Source organism: Macrotis lagotis, chromosome X (genome assembly GCF_037893015.1).
Source record: "Macrotis lagotis isolate mMagLag1 chromosome X, bilby.v1.9.chrom.fasta, whole genome shotgun sequence".
Classification (NCBI taxonomy): Eukaryota; Metazoa; Chordata; class Mammalia; order Peramelemorphia; family Peramelidae; genus Macrotis; species Macrotis lagotis.
Window position 1 is genome coordinate 504,936,158 of NC_133666.1, and position 21,484 is coordinate 504,957,641.

The 21,484-nt window shown below is 37.2% G+C and overlaps 1 protein-coding gene across 4 annotated transcripts in view; it reads left to right on the forward strand.

Annotated features, from left to right (window-relative positions):
- RIPOR2 (RHO family interacting cell polarization regulator 2) overlaps nucleotides 1–21,484 on the forward strand; it is a 220,255-nt gene that overhangs the window by 73,529 nt on the left and 125,242 nt on the right. Inside the window, exon 1 of one of the 4 annotated variants that reach the window (XM_074205658.1) lies at nucleotides 20,082–20,431. The exons of 1 other annotated variant lie outside the window; for it this stretch is intronic. In XM_074205658.1, coding sequence (XP_074061759.1) covers nucleotides 20,371–20,431 — 61 coding nt within the window. In that variant the 5' untranslated portion in view covers nucleotides 20,082–20,370. Of the gene's footprint in view, nucleotides 1–20,081; nucleotides 20,432–21,484 lie in introns of those variants that run through there. 2 more of the 4 variants (XM_074205653.1, XM_074205657.1) reach the window with 2 other exon arrangements.

The window sequence follows — 21,484 nt, forward strand, 5'->3', positions numbered from 1 at the left end:
AGAAAAAGATAGAAGAGAGATCAGAACTAAAAGAAAGGAGTACAGACCAGCTTAGCAGAAGGAAGAAATGTTATTTGTCATCTGTAGGAAAATGTACAGGAATAGGAAATGGAAGGATTGATCAATAAACATTTTTAAGTGCTTACTGTTAAGTGATAATGATGTTTTTTTCTTCATTCTTGAAAAAAGATCATAACATTATGGAAGTGATGCCATGAGAAGCTCATGAATTGAATTTGAGTGAGGGGGTGCTGTGTGCTAGGTCACCAACCTCACTTTCTCCTCCAGAGCCAGATAGGAATCTGGACCCAGGAGATGACCCTGGATGCAAGGCAATCAGTTAAGTGACTTGCCCAAGGTCACACAAATAGTAAGTGCTGGGATACATAAAAGACAAAAGATGGTCCCTGTTTTCAAACAGCTTACAGACTAAAGGAGAGCCAATATGCAAACAAACATATACAAAACAAGGCACATACAGCATAAATAGAAAACGATTAACTCTGGAAAGGAATTCTGAGGGGTTAAGAAAGATCATGTAGTAGGTGGGATTTTAATTATAACAGAGAACTGGAAGAGAATGGAAAAGCAAAAATGAATCTTATCTTATAATCCTGTCTCCAGATCAATGTGTGACTAAGAGTAGGTTACCTTAACCTTTCCAACTATTACTTTCTATGAAATGGAATAATCAGTCTTTAAATTTCTTTTAACTTTACATTCTATGATGAACAGAAAGTCAAAATATTGTCCTGCTAAATACAATGATTAAGTTAACATTGTGCAAAGAAGTTATGCTTCCATATTCTTCTGAGCTGCTCAGGAATCCAAATTTCTTGGACAGGATTTAAGTTAATTTTAAGGAGCTGAGGAATTTGGATGTGGAAGAAGAGTGATCCCTGAAAATATTACTACTCCAGGATCAGAATTTAAAAAAAAAGTTTTGTCTACATCTAGGAATTCTCTATATTCTTCTGATACAATTTTAGACTCCTTGTTAGGATCATTGCAAACAGTGGAGGTAAGAATGACATTCTTTGTCAAAATCAGGTGAAATAAGATCATATTTCTGATTCAATTTTTATTTATCTTCAGTTCCAGTTCTCTCCCTCTCAACTCATTGTTCTATCTTTGAGAAAATAAAAACAAAACCCATTACAATTATGCATAGTCAAGCAAAACAAATTTCCATGTTCAAAAATGCTTCCATCTGTCCTCTGAGTCCAGAACCTTTCTATCTGGAAATGAGTTAATGAGAGAGCACTGGGCTTGGAATCAGAAAAATCCATTTTTCTACCTGAATTCAAATCTAGCCTAAGATATTTCCTAGTTGGGTGACCCTGGGCAAGTTACTTAACCCTATTTACTTCATCTGTCAAATGAGCTAGAGAAGGAAATGGCAAGCCACTCTGGCTTCTGCCAAGAAAATCCTAAACAAGGTCCACAAAGAGTCAGAAACTCCTGAAAAATGACTGAATAACAATTGTGTTGGTCATAGTTTCCAAGTCTTTTGAAATTGTTGTTGACGATAATATAAATTGTTCTCCTGGTTCTGTTCACTTCAATTTGTATCAGTTCATGCAAGTGTTTTCATCTTTCTCTGAAATCATCCCTTTCATAACTTTTTTTTTAGTTTTTGTAAGGCAATGGGGTTAAGTGGTTTGCCCAAGGCCACACAGCTAGGTAATTATTAAGTGTCTGAGGTTGGATTTGAACTCAGGTACTCCTGACTCCAAGGCCAGTGCTCTATCCATTGCACCACCTAGCCACCCTTTCTTTCATAACTTCTTAAAGCACAATAGCATTCTATCATATTCATATCCTATAATTTGTTTAGCTACTCCCCAATTTATAAACACCCCCTCAGTTTCCATTTCTTTATCCCATGAAAATAACTGCTATGGATATTTTTATACATATGGGTCTTTTTCCTCTTTCTTTGGAGATTATGTTTTGTTATTGTTTTTAGAAAGATGTCCTGGCATATAACCTTAACAAGTTACTTGACTACCTTGGCCTTAATTTTTTTCGTATCTAAAAGGAAGGAAAGAGTTGGATCTTTCATCTGGAAGTCCTTTGGCATTATGGACTCAAAACTCCATGCATCCTACATTTATTAAGGGACCTAGTTTAATAAATTCTGCACCTGAATGACATGGATACTCAATTCCTTACCATTAGGTTTGCCATTGGTTTTATAGCCCTTCCCACCTTTACTTGAAAGGTGAAGAAACTGAGCCCCAGAGAAAAGTGATTAACTGAAGATCACCCAGGATTATGGGCCAAAATTACATTGGCAAAACACAGATCTATATACATACACATACACATATACATATATATGTACCTATATGTGCATATGGTGCATATATTTGTGTATGTATAAAAGCATAATCACCTTCAATCAACAAGTACCTACCATGAGTCAGTTAGCTAGGGGCACAGTGAATAAAGTGAGAAGGATAACTGATTTCAAATAATTCAAGTCTTTTTTTTTTAATTCAAGGTGCAAGTTTCCAAAACTTAGGAATGATTTAGGCTGTTTTCCCAACTACCCTTTAAAACTTCAACTGTACAATTCTTTTCCATCATTCCTGGGATGTCTAGAATGTGAAAGGCAAATTTATTGATGGCAATAAAGTGTTTTTAAAGTGCCTACTATGTGCACAACACTGCCTGGAATTGAGAGATACAAAAATATTTTACAACTTAATTGGGGAGTTAACACATATAACTGTGCAAATTCCCTGAGTTGTAAAGACTTGATTGAATTGAATTAAGGAATCTAAGTTTTTAAGGAAGGAGCCATCTAGATGTTGTGACTGTCCAAAAAGCTTCCCCAAGAGAGGAATATATGTGTAGTGGATAAAACACTGGACCTAGTAAGACCTGGGTTCAGTTAATGCATTTACTGAGTGATCCAAGAAAGTTATTTAATCTCTGTTTTCCCATCTTCAAAATAAAAGATAGATGTGATGGCCTCTAAGGTCCCTTCTAGCTCTAAAGTTTTTATCATATGATCCCTGCAACAGCTGTTGTTGAAATTCAGAGAAGACAACATCTAGTAGCAAAGTAAGAAATGAGCCCTGAGGAATGGTAAAATCCAAAGACATGGGCTAAGAAGTAGAGAGAGAATAGTAGGAGTTGGATTTAGATTCTGCAGAGACTGTGGAAAGGGGTTAGCCTGCCTCGTGTAAAGAGGCTCAAGTTGAACACAAGTCAGAGATAAGATGAAACAAGGAGTTTTTCCCAAACTAAATACTTCACCCTAAAATTATCCAGTTGAAAGCCTGTTTATTCTATTTATTCCTTGTGTGAGCTTCTCTTTGTGTATATTTACCAATTATGCAAAAGAAAACCTGGGAGTTTTTTGCAGGTTGCCACATAGTTGAAAAAATGTGGTCATCCTATTTCTGACTTCTGCATTGCTTCATCTAATTTCAAAACTTAGTTTAGTGTTTCAGAAAAAAATCTACATTCCCACTCATTCAACCTAAAGAGAGTAGTGTGGCAATGTGTAAACTACCGTAAATCCCTCTGCATTGGCTGGTCCTTTACACTTGAAATTATTATTCACTAAGAGGAAGGGAAGCAGAGGTGGGGTTCTTTTCCTTTACCACAAATTCCTCATGTACCCTCATCCCAGGGACCAGTGGGGACAAAGAAAAAAGGAACTAAAAGTTGTTATCAAAACTGTAGAGAATTTTCTGTCTTGTGCAAATCAAGAAAAAGTCATTTCTCTGAATTCTCATATTCACACTTAAAAAAACCCACTGAGAAATCATATTTCATGACATTCTTTAATTTGTTCAATCTTTCACCAATCTACAGAAACACACTTTGATTCTAGTTCTTTATTCTGGTCTTCTGTTTTCTTTCCTAAAGAAAAATAGCTTTATGAGTCTTTTATAAAATGCCCTAAAGTATATGTGGGAAGAGAAAATTCAGGTAAAGGAAGAAATGAAAGAGGAAGGGGAAAGAGATATTTATACAATCCTAATCCCTCTTTCTCTAGTCTCACATCTTCAACTGCCTAAGATATCTTGAATTTCATGTTCCTTAAGCATCTCAAATTCAACATACACAAAATCAAACTCATCATCTCTTACCCAAAACTCACCCCTCTTCCTTAGTTCCCTATTACTTCCAACAATACCATCATCTTCCTAGTCACCCAAACTTCCAAACTAGATGTAATCCTTCTGTTTCTCACTCTCACTCATCCTGCATACCCACATTACCAAGTCTTGTCCAAGTCACCACCCTGATGCCTGACTTCATCCTGACATCTTGACTTCATACTGACTTTTACAGTAGCCTGCTGGATGATCTTTGTGCCTCAAATCTTTCCCCTACTCCAATCTTCCAGTTAATTCTACTGTTCCAGTGAGCTTCCTAAAGTCTGATCATATCACACCCTACCCCTCCTCAATAAACTACAATATACTGTCTATTATCTTCAGAATAAAGAATAAAAGCCTTAGACTTTTAAAGTACTTCACAACCTAACTCCTTTCTATTTTTTTAGTCAGACTTCTTACATTTTATTCCAAGTATTTTACAGTCCAGTGACATCAGAATTCTTCTTGTTCCTCACTCACAAAACTCTCTCTGATATGTCTTTTTATTCCTCACTTGTCTTCCATTTTCCCTCTAGGTTTCTTTGATATCTTCAAGACTCAACTCAAATCCCATTTTAGCAAGATTTTTCCCATTCACTCTCTACGTCCTAAACCTTCTTCCTCCCATTTCAGGTAGTACTTTCTCTCTGACTTTTTCTCTCATTTGGATATGTGTGTGTGTGTGTGTGTGTGTGTGTGTGTGTGTGGTACATTTGCATGTTTTTTTTTCATCAATAGAATGTGTACTCTCTGAAGGAAGGGATTGTTTTCTGTCTTTTCTTTGAATCTCCAAAACTTAAGCATAGTAAATACTTGTTCAGTTGTTTCTGAGCTTCTAACTCTTCATGATCCATTTGGAGTTTTTTTGGCAAAAAGATACTATACTGATTTATTTTTCCTTTTCTAGCTCATTTTGCAGATGAGTAAACTAAGGCAAATAGGGTTAAGTGACTTGAAGTCAAATTTGAACTCAGAAAGAAGTCTGATTCCTAGCCTGGTATTCTATCCACTGCATCAATTACCTGCCCCTACAAACACTTAATACATACTTGTTAATTGACCAACATTTCTAACTTCAGAAATGTAAAATCCTCTGGCCTTGGGATTTCTGTTCAGTCATTTTGTCAGTGGAAGAATTTTTATGGTCAAAAAAATGTGTATACTTCAATGTATTAACCAGTAATGTTATCTACACAAGAAAGGAAATCAATTTAGATGCTAAAAAAAAGATGTTACAAGTTGCTCAATTTACATCTCAAGTTGCCTGTTTGTCTTTCACTGATCTGAGGTTGGTTGACCTCAGTGTGAGAGTTCAGTCTACAGTCATGCTACAATACTATTTTCCAAGCAATATAGACACAAAGAAAGGCAAAACCAGTCCTAATCACTAAGGAACTTTCATTATTAATGAAGAGGCAATAATCAAATAACAAGGAATCTACAAGAAATAAGAACAGTTCAGTGATTCCTATAATGATGATGATGGTTATCCTTTGTTCTTATTTTATTTTTGTTTGGGGGGGGGGTTGCAAGGCAATGGAGTTATGTGACTTGCCCAAGGTCCCACAACTAGGTAATTATTAAGTGTCTGAGGCAGATTTGAAGTGAGATCCTCCTGACTCCAGGGACAGTGTTCTATCCACCACCTAGCTGCCTCTAATTCTTTGTTCTTGAAAACCATGACATCAGGGAGGTGATGCCATGGCTTGGACATGAATTGGATTTGGGTGAAGAGGGATTGTACTAGGTCACCAGTCTGACTTTTTCCTCCTGAGTCATCTGGGTCCAGTGGTCAGCTAAGAATCAAGATGTCTGAAGATGGCCTTGGATGAGGGGCAATCAGGATTAAGTGACTTGCCCAGGGTCACATAGTTAGCAAGTTTCAAGTGTTTGAAGTCACATTTGAACTCAAATCCTCCTTTCTCTAGGAATAGTACTCTATCTACTGAGTCAACTAGCAGCCCCATTCCTATAATAAGCCTTTGAGCATCATATTCTTGTCTCTACCTCCTTGAAAAAAAAAAGTCCTTTAACTATTGGGAAGCATTTCTGACTCTCGGTAACTATGCCCCAGGTCTTCTGCTGTGTCTAGGGTTCACCTAATTTCTGCATCACTCTAATGAGACTAATACTTCCTCCAGCTTTGTCTCATAAGGAAATTGGTTTGGTGATGGACAAAATACTCTTAAGATTTTCTTTTTAGAATAAACATCTTCAGTGTATCTGTGACCTCACCACAATGTGGGCAATCCTTCTAAAGGCACAGATTTAAATGTGTCTGAATTTACTCATACAATATATATAGACTACCCAGCCTGGAATCAGGAAGACTGACCTCAAACATTTATTAGCTATGTGATCCTGAGAGTCACTTCAGCCTATTGCTTCAGTTTCCTCATCTGTAAAATGAATTGAAGAAGAAAATGATAAGCCACATTAATATAGTTGCCAAAATAGAATCAGTAAGAGTTCTACACAATGGAACAACAACTTAATTTTTATTCCCATGCTCTCATAAACTCTGCATAGAGAATCTACCCACTTTGCTGGAGACTTTCTTCTAGTTATGATAGTAATACATACCATTTATATATATCCCTTTAAAGTTTACAAAGCACTTTACCAATATTATCTCATTTTATTCTCATAACTAGACTGTGAGGTAGATGTTATCGTTCCCATTTTACAGATGAGGAAATCGAGGTGGACTTGCCTAGGGTTACATAGCTAGTATTTGAGGCTAGATTTGAGCTCTGGTCTTCCTGACTCTCAAGTCCCAACTTTACTCACTGTTTGACCTAGTTGCCTCTAGTTCTTTTACACTCTGTTCAAGGTGAATAATATCATAGAGACAATGAATGGTAATCTAGTGGTCTATTGAGCCAACACCCTGCTTAAATATATTTCAAAAGATAGCAGAGTGCTCCAATAGGATGGCTGCCAGATTTGGAGTTGAAACCTGGATTTCAAATCCCAGTTTTGTCATGGCCTTAGGCAAATTCACTTTCTCTCCCTGGACTTCTGTTTCCTCATCTGAAAAAATGAAGGAACTGGATTTAATAATCTCTTAGATCCCACACATCTAGTTATATAATCCTAGAGCAAGAAAAGACCCAGTTCTCTAAAGAGCCACAGCTACTTATCTCTTATATGTTGAGCTTCAGACAAGAATCCAGGAAAATTACTTTCATCCAATTGTACACATATATACATAATGATACATTTGCATATTTAAAGCTTTTATCAAGCTTCCTACAGTGAAAGTCTTTATGCAAAGAGTGAAACTAAGACTATATTCATACTCAGCTCAGCACCTTCCACTTCACTTGAAGCACTGGGAACATTTAGAAGGATCTATATATAACTACAAGTAAAAACATCCGAAGGACACAATAGGCAGCTGTTGCTACATTTGCATTTTTTAAAAATTAGGTTATTTCTAGAATCCAGCCCTGTGCAAACACAGAGTAGCAGTGCATTCTGCTTAGCTCCCATCTCCTTCTTGGGGAATGGGTTTCAAACCTCCTTGGTGGATACATTGTAGATGACTTTTGAAGTGAATTTTAAAGAAAATGAGGGAGTCTAAGATCCAGAGATGGGAAGGGAGTTCTTTCCATGAGGGGAGGGGTGGATGAGAGAAAGATAGTTTACCCAAAGGTGACTTGAGACAGAAGTCTTTGTGTGTGTGTGTGTGTGTGTGTGTGTGTGTGTGTGTGTGTGTGTGTGTGTGTAAATATTTTAAAAATAGCATAGTTTTGTTTGACAGGAGCTGAAGTCAGTATTCCCTGAGGAGAATGGTAAATAATAAGCCTGGAAATGTAGGTTGGAATATTTTATTAGGTACCCCTAATTTATGCTTCTGTTAATAATAAACATCCCTCACTCCTACTTTCAGAAGCATTCATGCCCCTGGAACTTGTAACCCTATTTGTGAACAAAGATTTACTAAATGGCTTCTAAGTCTTAGGGATACAAAGAAAGGTAAATAATTGTTCTCTGCCCTCAAGGAATTCACAGTTTAAAGGAGAAGAGGACTTATGAACAACTAGGCAGATACATACAGGTTAAAATGGCAATAATCAACAGAGCAAAAGAATTAGGGGGCCAGTAAATCTTTCTTGCAGAAGGAGGGAATTTAGCAGAGATCTGAGGGAAGCCAGAAAAACCAGGGAGCAGAGTTGGGAAGGAAGAGAATTCTAGGAATGGGAAACAGCCAGTAAAAATACATGAAGTCAGAGGATAGAATGATTTATGTAAGTAATAAAAAGAAAGCCAATGTCAATTGATCTAAATCACTGTATACTTGAGTACTGAATACTCATGATTGTATGTACATTATATACATAAGTAAAGTGTGAGAAAGATTGAAAAGGTAGGAAGGGGCTAGGTTATAAAGGGCATTCAAAGTAAAATAGGATGTTATATTTTATTCTGTGTAAGAGAGGGGATTAGTGACTGGGCCAGATCTTCGTTTTAGGAAAGTCACTTTGAAAGCTGCTGCTGCTGCTGCTGCTGCTGCTTGTCCTTTGTTCTCGAAAGAGAGCATAGAGCATAACATCAGGGGAAGTGATGCCATGACAAACACATGAATTGCATTTTAGTGAGGGGGATACTGTGTGAAGTCACAAGAGCCACCTGAATCCAGTAGACTAGATATGAATCAGGACAACTGAAAATTGTCCTGAATTCGAGGCATCAGGTTAAGTGACTTGCCAAGGGTCACACAGTGTCAAGTGTCTAAGGTCACATTTGAACTCCTGACTTCAAAGCCAGTGTTCTATCCACCGTACTGCCTAGATGCCACTTTGATAGCCAAATGGACGATGGACTAGAGGGAAGAAAGACTTGTGGCAGGAAGACAAAGGATTTCAAAAGTCTAGGAATGAGTTGCTAGAGATCGGTACAAGGATGGAGGCCATGTCAGAGGAGGTAAAGGAACATATATGAAAGATCTTAAAAATCCTCAATAGTTTGGATATGAGGTGGGACTGAGAATGTGTGAGAAAGAATGAGGAGTAGAGGATAACCCCCAACTTGTGAGCCTGAGTGACTGAGGGTATCACTTCAGTAATAATAGGGAAGTAACAAAGAGGAGAGAGATGGAGAGGAAGGACAGTGGGCACCATTTTGGACCTCATGAGTTAAAGGCATCTTTTAGATATCCAGTTTGAAATAGCTAACAGGTAGCTAGAGATGTGAGACTGGAGATCTGCAAAGAGGTTAGGACTAGATAAGTAGAGTTGATCATCATAATTTGAATCTGTGACTGATGAGATTACCAAGTGAAATAGTATAAAGAGAGAATAGAAGAGGGCTGGGAACAGAGCCTGTTAGTAGTTGTGATTTGAATGAAGATTCCACAAAGGAGACAAAGAAAGAAAGGTCAGATAAACAGGAAAAGAACCAGGAGAGAGCAGTATCACAAAAACTTAGAAAAAAGAGAGCAACAAGAATAAAAGGATGCTGATACTGAGTGAAGAAAGTAGTACCAGAAGAACATTATACACACTAAAAATAACATTGGGTGAAGATCAACTATGATGGACTTGCTCATTTCAGTAGTACAATAATCAAAGATAATTCTAAATGATTTGTGATGGAAAAAAATCCATATTCAGAGAAGGAATTGTGTAATTTAAATGCAGACCAAAGTTTACTATCTTCAAATTTTAAAAGTTTTCTATGTATTATGATTTTTTCTGTTTTTTCCCATTTTGATTTGATTTTTCTTTCACATGATTAATATGGATCTATATTTGGTATGGTTATATCTGTAAAGCCCATATTAGATTGCTTTCTGTTGGGGGAGGGGGAAGGAAGAAAGGAAGGAAGAAAAATGTGAAACTCAAAACTGCAAAAATATTGTTGAAAACCACTGTTGCATGTGGTGGAAAAATAAAATATTTTTTAAAAAGAATAAGATCAATAGTGTAAAAGCCTGCAAAGAGGATATGAAGAATAAGGACTAAAAAATGAGGACATTAGATTAGACAATTAAGAGATCATTGGTAACTGAAGAGAGTAATTTCAGTGGAATGATGAGATCAAAAGCCAAATAAAGACTTACAAATAGAGAGGAAACAAAGTAAAGGCACTGCTTGTAGAAGACTCTCTTAAGGAGTTTAACCACAAAAGGAAAGAGACATAGAATGATAGCTAGAAAAGATATATTAAGTGAGGATTTTTCAAGGATAGTGAAGACATAGATTTGTTAATAGATAGTAGGAGATCAGCCAGTAGACAAGGAAAGAATGAAGATTGTGAGAGTGGGGGATAATAGAGGAGATAATCTGCAGGAGATGATGGAATGGGATTATTTGTGCATATAAAGGGTTTTGCCTTGGCAAGGAGCAGAGCCAACTTCATGGGAATCAAGAATGTAAGGGGAGATAGTAAAGGTAGGTATTTCAAAGATAAGAGTAAAGAGGAGAGAAAAAGGAAAATGACCTCTGGTTTGTTTTTTTTTTCCCAGTAAAATATGAGGCAATTTTTTTGAATGACAAAGTGAGGGAGGAGAGGGAACCATGGAACATTAGATAAGGATGGTAATGAATGGGATATTGACTCATTAAGAGAGATGTAAGAGGATTTCCTTGTGGCAGTATGGGTTCACTTAAGATTATGTATCATAAATTTGTAGTGGACCCAATCTTTATAGTTTTGTGATTTTTTTTTCTCCAGCTTTGTTCTACAGCACAAAATACAAAATAGTTTAATAGTGGCTATCGGATTTATCTGTCAAATGCTCTTTAGAAAGAAGAAACCCATTAGAGTTCCTGTGAACCATCCAAAGCAGAGAATGAGACAGAAATCTCTCACTGTCTCACCCACCACCACCACCACCCCCTCTCCATGACACATTAACCCTGGGAAGCTTGATTACAAGGAAAAGCAACCAATTAGTGACAAGTGAACAAGATTGATATGGTCCTGATATTTGTAGCTGAAACAGAGTTGTAATACCTTAAGAATAACAACACCAAACTCAAATGTATTCACAAATTGTAAGGCTATATATATATATATATAAGGTCAGAATGTCTTTTATTTTTCTTTGTCTTATCCTTTCACCCTCACCCAATGAACACTAACTAAATAAATAAAGCACCCAAGCTTCATGTCTACACCCTTGTTTATGAATTTCTGCTCCAGGGCCTTCTATTCTCTCTGTGGTTTCAGAGAGGATGGGCGGCACCTTTCAATCTGTTATCACACTAGATGTGGTTACAAACCAAAAAAAAAAAAAATTGACCTTGTTTTGAAGAAGTGAATAGGAGGAGTTAATATATATTAAAACAACTAAGCTCTAGGTTGTTTTTTACCCAGTGAAGGAAAAAGCAAAGAATATTGGTGAGTGGGAGGGCAAGGGAAAGAAGCCAAGAGCTGGCAGTCCAGGCTTCTCCAGGATGAAGAGCCAATAGCATTTGAAGAAAATTATTTTCCTTGAAGCCTTGAGCTAAATTAGGGAGTAGGGAAAGAGGGAGATACCTTGAAAATGAAGGTTTTTTAAATGACTCAAACTTAAGTATCTGAAAGGTAAATAGATAGAGAAGAGACACAATGAAGAAACTTGTTAACACTTGCTTTTCTAAGAAATCTTCTCATTAAGCATTGCAAAGTAAAGCATCTCCTTCCCAGAGCCCTCCCCCCATTAGTTGGTTGTTTTTTTTTTTTTGGTTGGTGTGAAGAAGAAGCAAGTATAAATATAGAATGACATTACAGGTGGAGATAGGGAAAAGAGATTGGCAGATTCATTAGCTAGTGCTGTTTATAGTCATAGAACCATAGGTTTAAATCTGAAAGGGACTACCAGAAGTTATGTAGTTCAAAATCCTTTTTTCCAGTTGAGGAAAAAAAAATCAATCAAATCAATCAAAAAAATGTATTAAGCATCTGCTATGTATCAAACACTATTTTAAGTACTGGGGGATATAAAAAAGAGGCAACAGTCAACCCTGCCCTCAAGGAGCTTACAATCCAATGAGAGATTCAACATGGAAACACAATACATTATCCCTTCCACAGGGCACCATGCCCCTATCATTTAGAATATGTTAATATTATACCATACTATACATATATTTTATGCATTCTGAGTTTCTAGACTTTGGGGGGTTGTCTGCTGACCTTTGCATGTCATCTGCAACTTTCAAAAAATTCCCCCAAAATTCTCATTTAATTTCTCATGCAGACCCACAATATATCAAAACCATAATGTAGAAGGGATGACTATGTACCAATTATATACAGGATGAACAGAAAATAATTAAAAGAGGGAAAGCACAGAAATTAAGATGGTTTGGGGAAGGTAGGAAGGGGACTTTCCTGTAGAAGATGCCCATAGTGATATGGAAAGTAGGCATCAGAGGCAGCATTTGAATCCAGGTTATTCAGTTTTAGAACCATTGTTCTTGACTCTTAGATGATACTGCTACTTAAAGGCAGTATAGAAAGTCAGAGACATCTTCACATACACAGTAGAGCCTCAGAGCCACTTACTAGCTATGTGATCCTGGGCAAATCGCTTAAGCTGGTTTTGCCTCAATTTCTTCCCCTGTAAAATGGAATTAATGACAGCACCTACCTCCTCAAGCTATTGTAAAGATCAAATGAAAGAACATTTATAAAGCACCCATCAAAGTCTGGCACACAGTAGGTGATTAATATATGCTTATTCTTTTCCTTTCTTGTGGATTGAGGGGAGATTGAGTCATTATCCTTTCCCAGGCTGGTTTCTACATTTGTTCCAGCTTACATGGGTGGCAGGTAAACAACTTTTGATGGCCTAATTTCTTAAAAAAAGGAAACAGAATCTTTGACTAGGTCTCTAGGTGATAATAGGATTGGGATATTGGAAAGCAGAATAATGTTAGAATGTTTCTTATCTTCCTAACCAATTATAAATTCATTGAGGGAAGGGCTTAGGGTTTGTATCTCCCTTGGCACAGCCTTGGGATTGTTTCACCCAGATTTGTTGGGGTGATACAATGGAGGTCTTGAGACTTGGAATCAGGAAAAACTCAATTCCTTCCAGTCGTAAGTCAAATAATAACACTGTGGCCCTTAGTATCTCTCAGCATCAGTTTCTTCATCTGTAAAATGCAGGTTCTAATAGCAACTATCTCACAAAGTTGTTGTGAGAAGAAATGAGAACATATAGGATGTCATAGTGCAGTTGTGTTCAACATCACACAGAGTTTTGGGATACAATGTGTATCTCATTAAATGCTAGCTGTTATTGTTACTTCTAGGCAAAACTAGAGTTGCTTTTTTTTAAATCATTTCAAAAGAAACAGTTAAAAGGAATCCAAACTTTAGGATCTAATTTGCAAAGGCACAAAGGAAAGAGAGTGATTTCAGAAGATAAAATGCCAGATTTTAGTTTAGATTCACTCAAAACACTTTTGGAACCAGTTTGACAAAAATCCAGCAACCTGGGGTTAAAAGCCTGAATTTATTGTCTTTTGGTTGTGTGCTTCCCATAATACCAGAGTAGTATTTATATAAAAAAAAAAAAACTAGGGTGGCTAGGTGGCGCAGTGGATAAAGCACCAGCCCTGGAGTCAGGAGTACCTGGGTTCAAATCCAGTCTCAGACACTTACTGATTTACCTAGCTGTGTGGCCTTGGGCAAGCCACTTAACCCCATTTGCCTTGCCAAAAAAAAAAAAAAAGAAGAAGAAGAACTAGCACAAGAAACTGGATTTCCAGGAGGTTTGAAATTTCAAATCCAGGAGTGGCTCTAGCTAGCCTCCCACGAAACTTTTGAAAAACAGATGCAATCTGGAAGTATTTTCATTCCAAAAGAGAAATAGCCCATCCTTCCCTTCTGTTTTTCTTTTGACTTTTTGTTTAATTTAATGGTCTTATTCCTCAATTTTTTTTTGTTCACCTTTGACATAGTCAGGACAATTGTAATTTTAAAAAGACAACACATAATTTCCCCTTCAAACACCCTGATCAAAATGGCAAAGTAGTGATTCCCAACTTTAATCCAACAGATCTTTAAGAAAAAAAAATGGGGGGGCACAGCTAGGTGGCACAGTGGATAGAGTACTGGCCCTGGAGTCAGGAGTACTTGAGTTCAAATCCAACCTCAGACACTTAATAATTTCCTAGCTGTGTGACCTTAGACAAATGACTTAACCCCAGTGCCTTGCAAAAACCAAAAGGAAAAAAAAAGCATTTATGTTGTGTGAGATAGTTTGCAGGGTGCTAAGGATACAGATACTGATACAGTTCACATTCCCCTGGATTGGGGTGGAGTATAGAAATATAGCAGAGATTGAGATAAGTAAATACAGCATAATTTGATGAAGGAGAGAGCCCCCCCCCCCAAGGAGTCATCCTGGTACAGTGGAAAAGGATTTGGGGACCATATCCTATTTTTCATCTATAAAATGATGAGATTGGTCCAAATGACTCCTGAGGTCTCTTCTAGCTCTAGATTTATAATCTTATCAACTGGGGAAGTCTGAGAAGACTCCTCAGTGAAGACAGCATCTGATCTCAGCCTTGAAAGAAAATAATGTATAAGTCAGAGAGGAGGGGCTACAATGCATTCTAGAAATGGAGAAAGGAATGGTCTAACAATGCAAAGAGGTGGAAGATGGAATGCAGGAGTTCCAAGAATAACCAGCTAGTCCTCCAATTAGTCATTATTTTCCCCTATGGAGGAGCATGAAGAAAAATGTATTATAAGATTCCCCTTATGCCCCAACTCACATTCTTATAAGATGGGGAATAGCCAAGTTCTTAGGTAGCCAGGTCAGTTCTATAGCTGCCCCGCAGGTTAAGATCAAAGTTAGTCAGTCAAATAGTTACTTATCAAGCAATTAATACATATGAAACACTATGCTAAAGGTATTGAAGGTAAACAGAAAAACCATTCTCTGTTCTCTAGGACTCACAGACTAATGAGGGAAACACATGCCATCAAATATGAACAAACAAGGAGGCAGCTAGGTGGCACAGTGGATAGAGTACCAGCCCTGGAGTCAGGAGAAACTGAGTTCAAATCCGACCTCAAACACTTAATAATTACCTAGCTGTGTGGCCTTGGGCAAGTCACTTAACCCCATTGCCTTGTAAAAAATGAAAAATAAATAAATATGAACAAATAAGAAATAGGATAAATTGAGATAATATTGCAAAGTGCTTAGTACAATGCCAGGCAAACAATAGGCACTTAATAAATGTGTATTTTCTTCCTAACTTAGGGGTAGTATCAGAGGCTGGTCCTATGATGGTTCTGGAGTAGCCCTAGAATTACCTTACTTTATGCCTGGCTAAAGACCAAACCAGATGTTTCTCCTGCACTTCCTCTTGTCTCACTACTGTCAAAAGGAAATGGTCTTCCTGGGAATCAGGCACTGGGATACTGTTGCTCACTTTGTATTCTTCCCCATTTTTTCCCATAGGAATAGGAGAAAATGTTTTCTTCTCCAGGTATCCTATCTCTCCTTACCATTTACCAAAGGTGATTGGAGGAGGGAGGGTTTCCTCTGTCTTCCCATTCCTTCCTCATATTTGATAAGATAAAAGGAAGTAAAGAGGAATTGGACTAGAGAAGGAAGAGGAAGATAAGAAGGAAAAAAATAAGGAGAAATATAAGAAGAAAAAGTGAAAAAATTGAGCAGGCGATCCCCACCATTTCATGATTCTCTTCAACAGATTCGTGAAGTCTTTCTGATGCTTCAGAGTCACATTAAATAAGGAAATGTACAAAATCCCTCCCTGTGGTGGGTATTTGTTCAAAGGGAGACAGAATAATGCATCATATTTGCAAAGATCAGCAGGTGATGGGAAGAAGGCAGGTAGATGCTATGACCATGGCTGGCTGGGGTCAGGGGTGGTAGACCCTGGGAGAGGTAGGCTTTCTGTGATACCTTTTTTGGAGAGTTTATATCCTTAGAGAACACAAACTCTGTCTTCTCATTGTATCATCATCTTCAGTTTCTCCATTTGAAAAACTGGAATGGGGTTGGGATGTACTATATGCAGAGGTTTTCTTGAAGATTCCTTCTAACTCATAAAAGTTCCATGATTTATGGTTCCATGTTGAATATAACTGACAGAAACTCTTTTTATCTCCTCTGAAGGTTTCCCAGCTTTCAATTATGACACTGATTGGGTCATGAATGAAACTTTTCCCTTTAAGAACCAAAATTCCATTCATACTACCTCTTCACTACACTTACTTCAGGAGGGACACTTTTATTGCCAAAAAGTGTCTCACCCAGGGATTTTTTTTTAATTACAAAACAAGCCCTGCTTTGCAACAGGATTCTATATTTGGGTTAAGCTATTGAGGGCATGACCTTTTCCAGTGTGAAGCATTTCATGCTCATCTTGACAGAAAACCCCTCTAAGTTTCAAAGAGTTCAGACTGTTTTTTGGTTTTGTGGGGTTTTTTTCATCATTTTATTTGTCCTTGATCCTAAACACTTTGAAACCAAAGTTTCAAATCCTCACTCATTCTCCTTTCTGACCATTCCCTTTTTTTCCTTATTCCTTTTTTTCTTCCATATTTTATATGTAGTGTTTAAATAAGACCATTTTTATAATCAATATTATTATGATAGGAAATTTTCCTGCAAGAAGTCCCAGGAATGATTGATCTGTTTCTTCTGTTACTTTGAAAGCTTGGACTAGTTCTAAGGAAAATCAAGTCTGGTTGAAGATATCTTTTCCTCTCTCTCATTGGCATATCCAAGGTAGTGATTTTAAAAAACAAATTAAAAAAATATATATGTAACCTGTGCCTTGAAGACTCTGGACTCACATGAACCAGGTTCAGAACTGGTTGTTATTGTTCAGTTGTTTCCATTTGTTGTTACCTAAAAACAAATATGAATTTTCTCTTTTATTAAAAATATGAATCTCCTCTTTGTATCAATGATCACTGGATGGCATTGACATCCTAGAAGAAGATTTGTGGAAGTCTTTAACTGCTAAAGTACAAAGTTCTGAGTTGGGAGGGGGCACTCCTTTTAATGGAATATCTGATAGTGAACTCCCCACCCACTCCCTTATAGCTTGCCCAGAATCAGACTCTACCCTCACCAAAACTCCATTTTGGGGGGTCTTGTTTTCTAGTCAGTCCCCCACTCAGATCTACTTAATAAGCAAACTTAGAGAAATCTAATAAACATGTATTTTAACCTAATTCTGTTTGTTCTTTCTTGACACCAAACTCTGGAGGCTAACATTTGTGCCTTTCTGGACAATCTCTAGGGGTTAGCACCATGTTTAGTTTATTCTTTATAAAGGCCAAACTAATGGAAGTCATCACATTCTTGTCCTGCTTTTCATGACCCCATTTGGGGTTTTCTTGGCAAAGATGCTGGAGTGGTTTGCTATTTTCTTCAGGAGCTCATTTTACAGATATAATAACTGAGGCAAATGATATTAAGTAACTTGCTCAGGGTCATACAGTTAGTAAGTGTTGAACTCAAGTAGATGAGTCTTCCTGATTTCAGGCCTGGTTCACTATCTACTGCAGGACCAAAAGGGGTCTTTGCCTCCATCTGGAGAATCTAGTACAATCTCCACGATAAAGTTTAAGGATAGTTTATGTTCTCATGTATGAGTTAAAAAGTTTCCTATTCCCACATAATAGGTACCCAATGTATAATATGGGTATTGGATATAAGATAAAGTTTATTTCATCTGCCACAGAAAACATGAGATATGACAGATTCCCAAGGGTCCTTGAACAAATAAACAAAAGGCATTCAAAGAGCCATCATATTCTCTTATCCTCCCTCCAGAAGGTAAAGACATTTTTGAACAAATAACTCCCCTTTAACCTTGTGCCTTTGCCATCCAAACAACTTATAGCAATAGCAAAAAGGCTTAACCCTTCTCTCAAGGTATGGCTCATATTTCTTCAGTTAATGGATGATCTTCTCTCCTCCTTTTCCCTTCCCTTCTTTCCTTCTTCCTCTATCTTCTCTTTTCTTCCTCCCTACCCTTTTTCCCCTTTTGTTCCCAAAGCAGATCTTTGCCTCTTTTGTTAACTCATACTGTGAGATTCAGCTCAGTTACATACAATCCGTAGAAGTTAGAGGTTGAATCTGAACCCAGGTCTTCCTGACTGAGTTCAGCTAGGGTCAAGACAGATTTAAAAAAAGATGGTCCTTGAATAAGCAATACCTGAGTTCAAAACTGACCTCAGCTACTTAGTAAGCTTATTAGCTTACTAACTGTATGATCCTGGGCAAAGCACTTACCTCTGTTTGCCTCTTTTATAAAATAGAAATAATAATATGACTACCTCCCAGGATTGATGTGAGGATTAAATGAAATAATAATTGTAAAGTGCTTAGAACTGTGCTTGGCCCATAATAAGTCCTTTAAAATTTTTTTTTATTTAAGACAATGGGGTTAAGTGACTTGCCCAAGGTCACACAGCTAGGCAATTATTAAGTGTCAGAGGCCAGATTTGAAGTCAGGTCCTCCTGATTCCAGGGCTAGTGCTCTATCTACTGCACCACCTAGATGCTCCATATTAAGTACTTTTAAAATGTTGGCTATTATTATTATTATTATTATTATTATTATTATTATTTCATTAGATTGTAAGCTCCTTGAGTACAGGAACTGTCTTTTCTTCTTTTAGTATCCTTAGCCCTTAGCACAGTATTACTGTTATTATATTATATCTAATATATTATGCTGCATTTACAGATATCCATATCCATAACATTTCTATACTTTTAAGGCTTACTCAAATGGATCTATAATCTCATTAATATCAAAGTTCCCTCCAGTGTTTCTGATTGCAACCTATGGGGTACCCTACTTATCCTTTTTTTTAGGTGTTTTTTTTTTGGCAAGGCAAATGGGGTTAAGTGGCTTGCCCAAGGCCACACAGCTAGGTAATTATTAAGTGTCTGAGACTGGATTTGAACCCAGGTACTCCTGACTCCAGGCTGGTGCTTTATCCACTGAGCCACCTAGCTGCCCCTACACTTATCCTTTAAATGTTCATTGGTTCATGGTTGATTGATCATAGAAGTGATTTTAGGATAATACCTTCTCAATACACTCTCCTCTACCACTGCTAAATAAATGCTTGTTGACTCAGTGACTGTCCTCCTTCAACTGGAACTGTCTGTGATTCTTTTTCTCTGTGTTGGGAGAAGCTCTCATTCAGAACTAACTATTGACTCTAGGAACCTGCTTATGGAATTAAGGACCTGTAGAGGATAGGAAATTGTTCTGCACTCCTAGGGACCATGAAGAGAATCTTTGCTAATTACAAACAAATGAAAGATCTCCCTGGAAAAAAAAAAAAAAAAACATGTTCCTCTACACCTCTGGAGTTTTAACATTCTGGGCAGTCTGCTGCGCTGGAAGTTATATGGTATATAATAGAGAGCTCCAAGGAAACCCATTACAAGCAGGGATCTTTGGTACAGATAAAAAGAACAGAATCTGATTTGGGACAATCAGATAATGTGAAATGATGCCAGTGGTTGATTCAATGAAGGAGAACAATGTAATTTGAACATATGAATGATAGATGCAAATTCTTTCCTTTAATTGACTTTGATGTAGGCTGAAGTTTCCATTATGTCCAACTTCCTCTAGAAGTGGTTGGCATTGAACCTGGAAGAGATTAATTTAGACTAAAAAAAATGACCTTAGAATTTTAATATACCTAGAAGAATCTATTTATGTGGTAATTGTAGTTTAGACTGTGTTAAGATCACACATTTGAACAAAAAAAAAAAAAGGAAAAGAAATCACATTCCAGCTCAGAGACAGGACATTGATGGAGCCTTGTGGCTTTACTTCTAGCCAACCTGTCACTTGAGTGAAACTTGAGTAAGATACAAATAATGGGAACTTCTTCTGTCTTCCACTACCATCCATTCACATGCAAAAAAACCTCTTCCTCTTTCCAAAAGCAAGGCTTTGTTACTCCCCAGCGAAATTCATAGTTTTCAATCTCAAAATGCAACTAGCATGCTGATTCTTTCTAGCCTGTAGCTCTCTCTAGTCCAAAGAACTCTTCCTTCTCCAGAGAAGTGCCCCACCTTGAAGGCCTTTTTCTAAAGGATTGGAAATCTTTTCTTGTCTAAGATACTGATTGCATTAGAAGAGATCCGGAAGCGGAAGGGGCCCTTACCACAAGCATTTAGGAAACTTAGAGAAAGGAAATAAGACTCTTCAGGCCCTACAATTTGTGTGGCAGCATTCATCCTTGGGTCTGACCTCCAGGTAAATTATTTTTCTCCAAGATGCAATACAGAGAAGAAGATCAGAGTTTGGAGGATGAAGATGATGACATCTTCAGTGAAGGTAAAGAGATTTAGAAGTTTTCCCTCATATGTATGGTCACCCTTAAGAAATCAATCTTGAATAGCTATTTCCTATACTTTAATATGGAGTTGTTGACTAGCTGAGCAATTTATCAGCACTAGCAGTGTACCAATAATGAGAAATTTACTTGGAAGTATGCAACATGGGTGTTGCTAATAAATAACATGGATAGGGACCTCTATTCAAGAGCTGATACAGAGTAAAGCAAGGGGCAAAAGACCTAGAAAACTATACCAATTCTTTCTTTTTTTAAAAGAATCTGCCAGAGAAAGTGTGGGTATACAGCACTAATTCTGTCATTTGCCCTTTATTTTACTCTTTTCTTCATTTACCTTCTAGTCAGGGACAACCAGATTCATCAGCCTGAACATAACAGGTGCTCAATATTTATTGAATGAATGTACTAGGGTGACTATATAGATATATTATTCTTTTGAGAACATCCTTTAGTTTTTAGGTAAACAACATGACAATGATGTCTGCAGTGGTGCCCTGGTAACAACATGCCTATGACATCTGAAGTCATTTTATTTCATTAAGTTTTATTCTCTTCCTTTCCTTTTCCAATCCAAGTAGATGTACATTTTGTCACAGTGTTACAAGGCTACACAGAGGTTGTATGATATAGAGAGGATAGTGATCAGTCCTCAATCAAGGGTTTCTTAAGTTCATATTCTCTCTAAGGATAATACTAAAAGCTAGCATTTACATGTGCTTTAAGTTTCACATATTCTCCATGCAATAGTCCAACAACAACAGGTGATTATTATCCCCATGTTACAGATGAGGAAACACATAGAAAGTGTCTGAGACAAGATTCAAACTTGGAGTTTTTTGATTCCAGGTCCAGCATTGTAGTCACTGCCACTAAGCTGTCTCTAATTTTACAAGATGCTTGGCAGCAGGTGATTATTTTTAACAGTAAAGGGTGTTTTCTAATAATTTCCTATAGCAATGAAATTATAGGTATTTCCCACTTCACAACCACTTGCCCACTCCACCTGCTAAAAAAAGAAACAAAAATAAACAAAA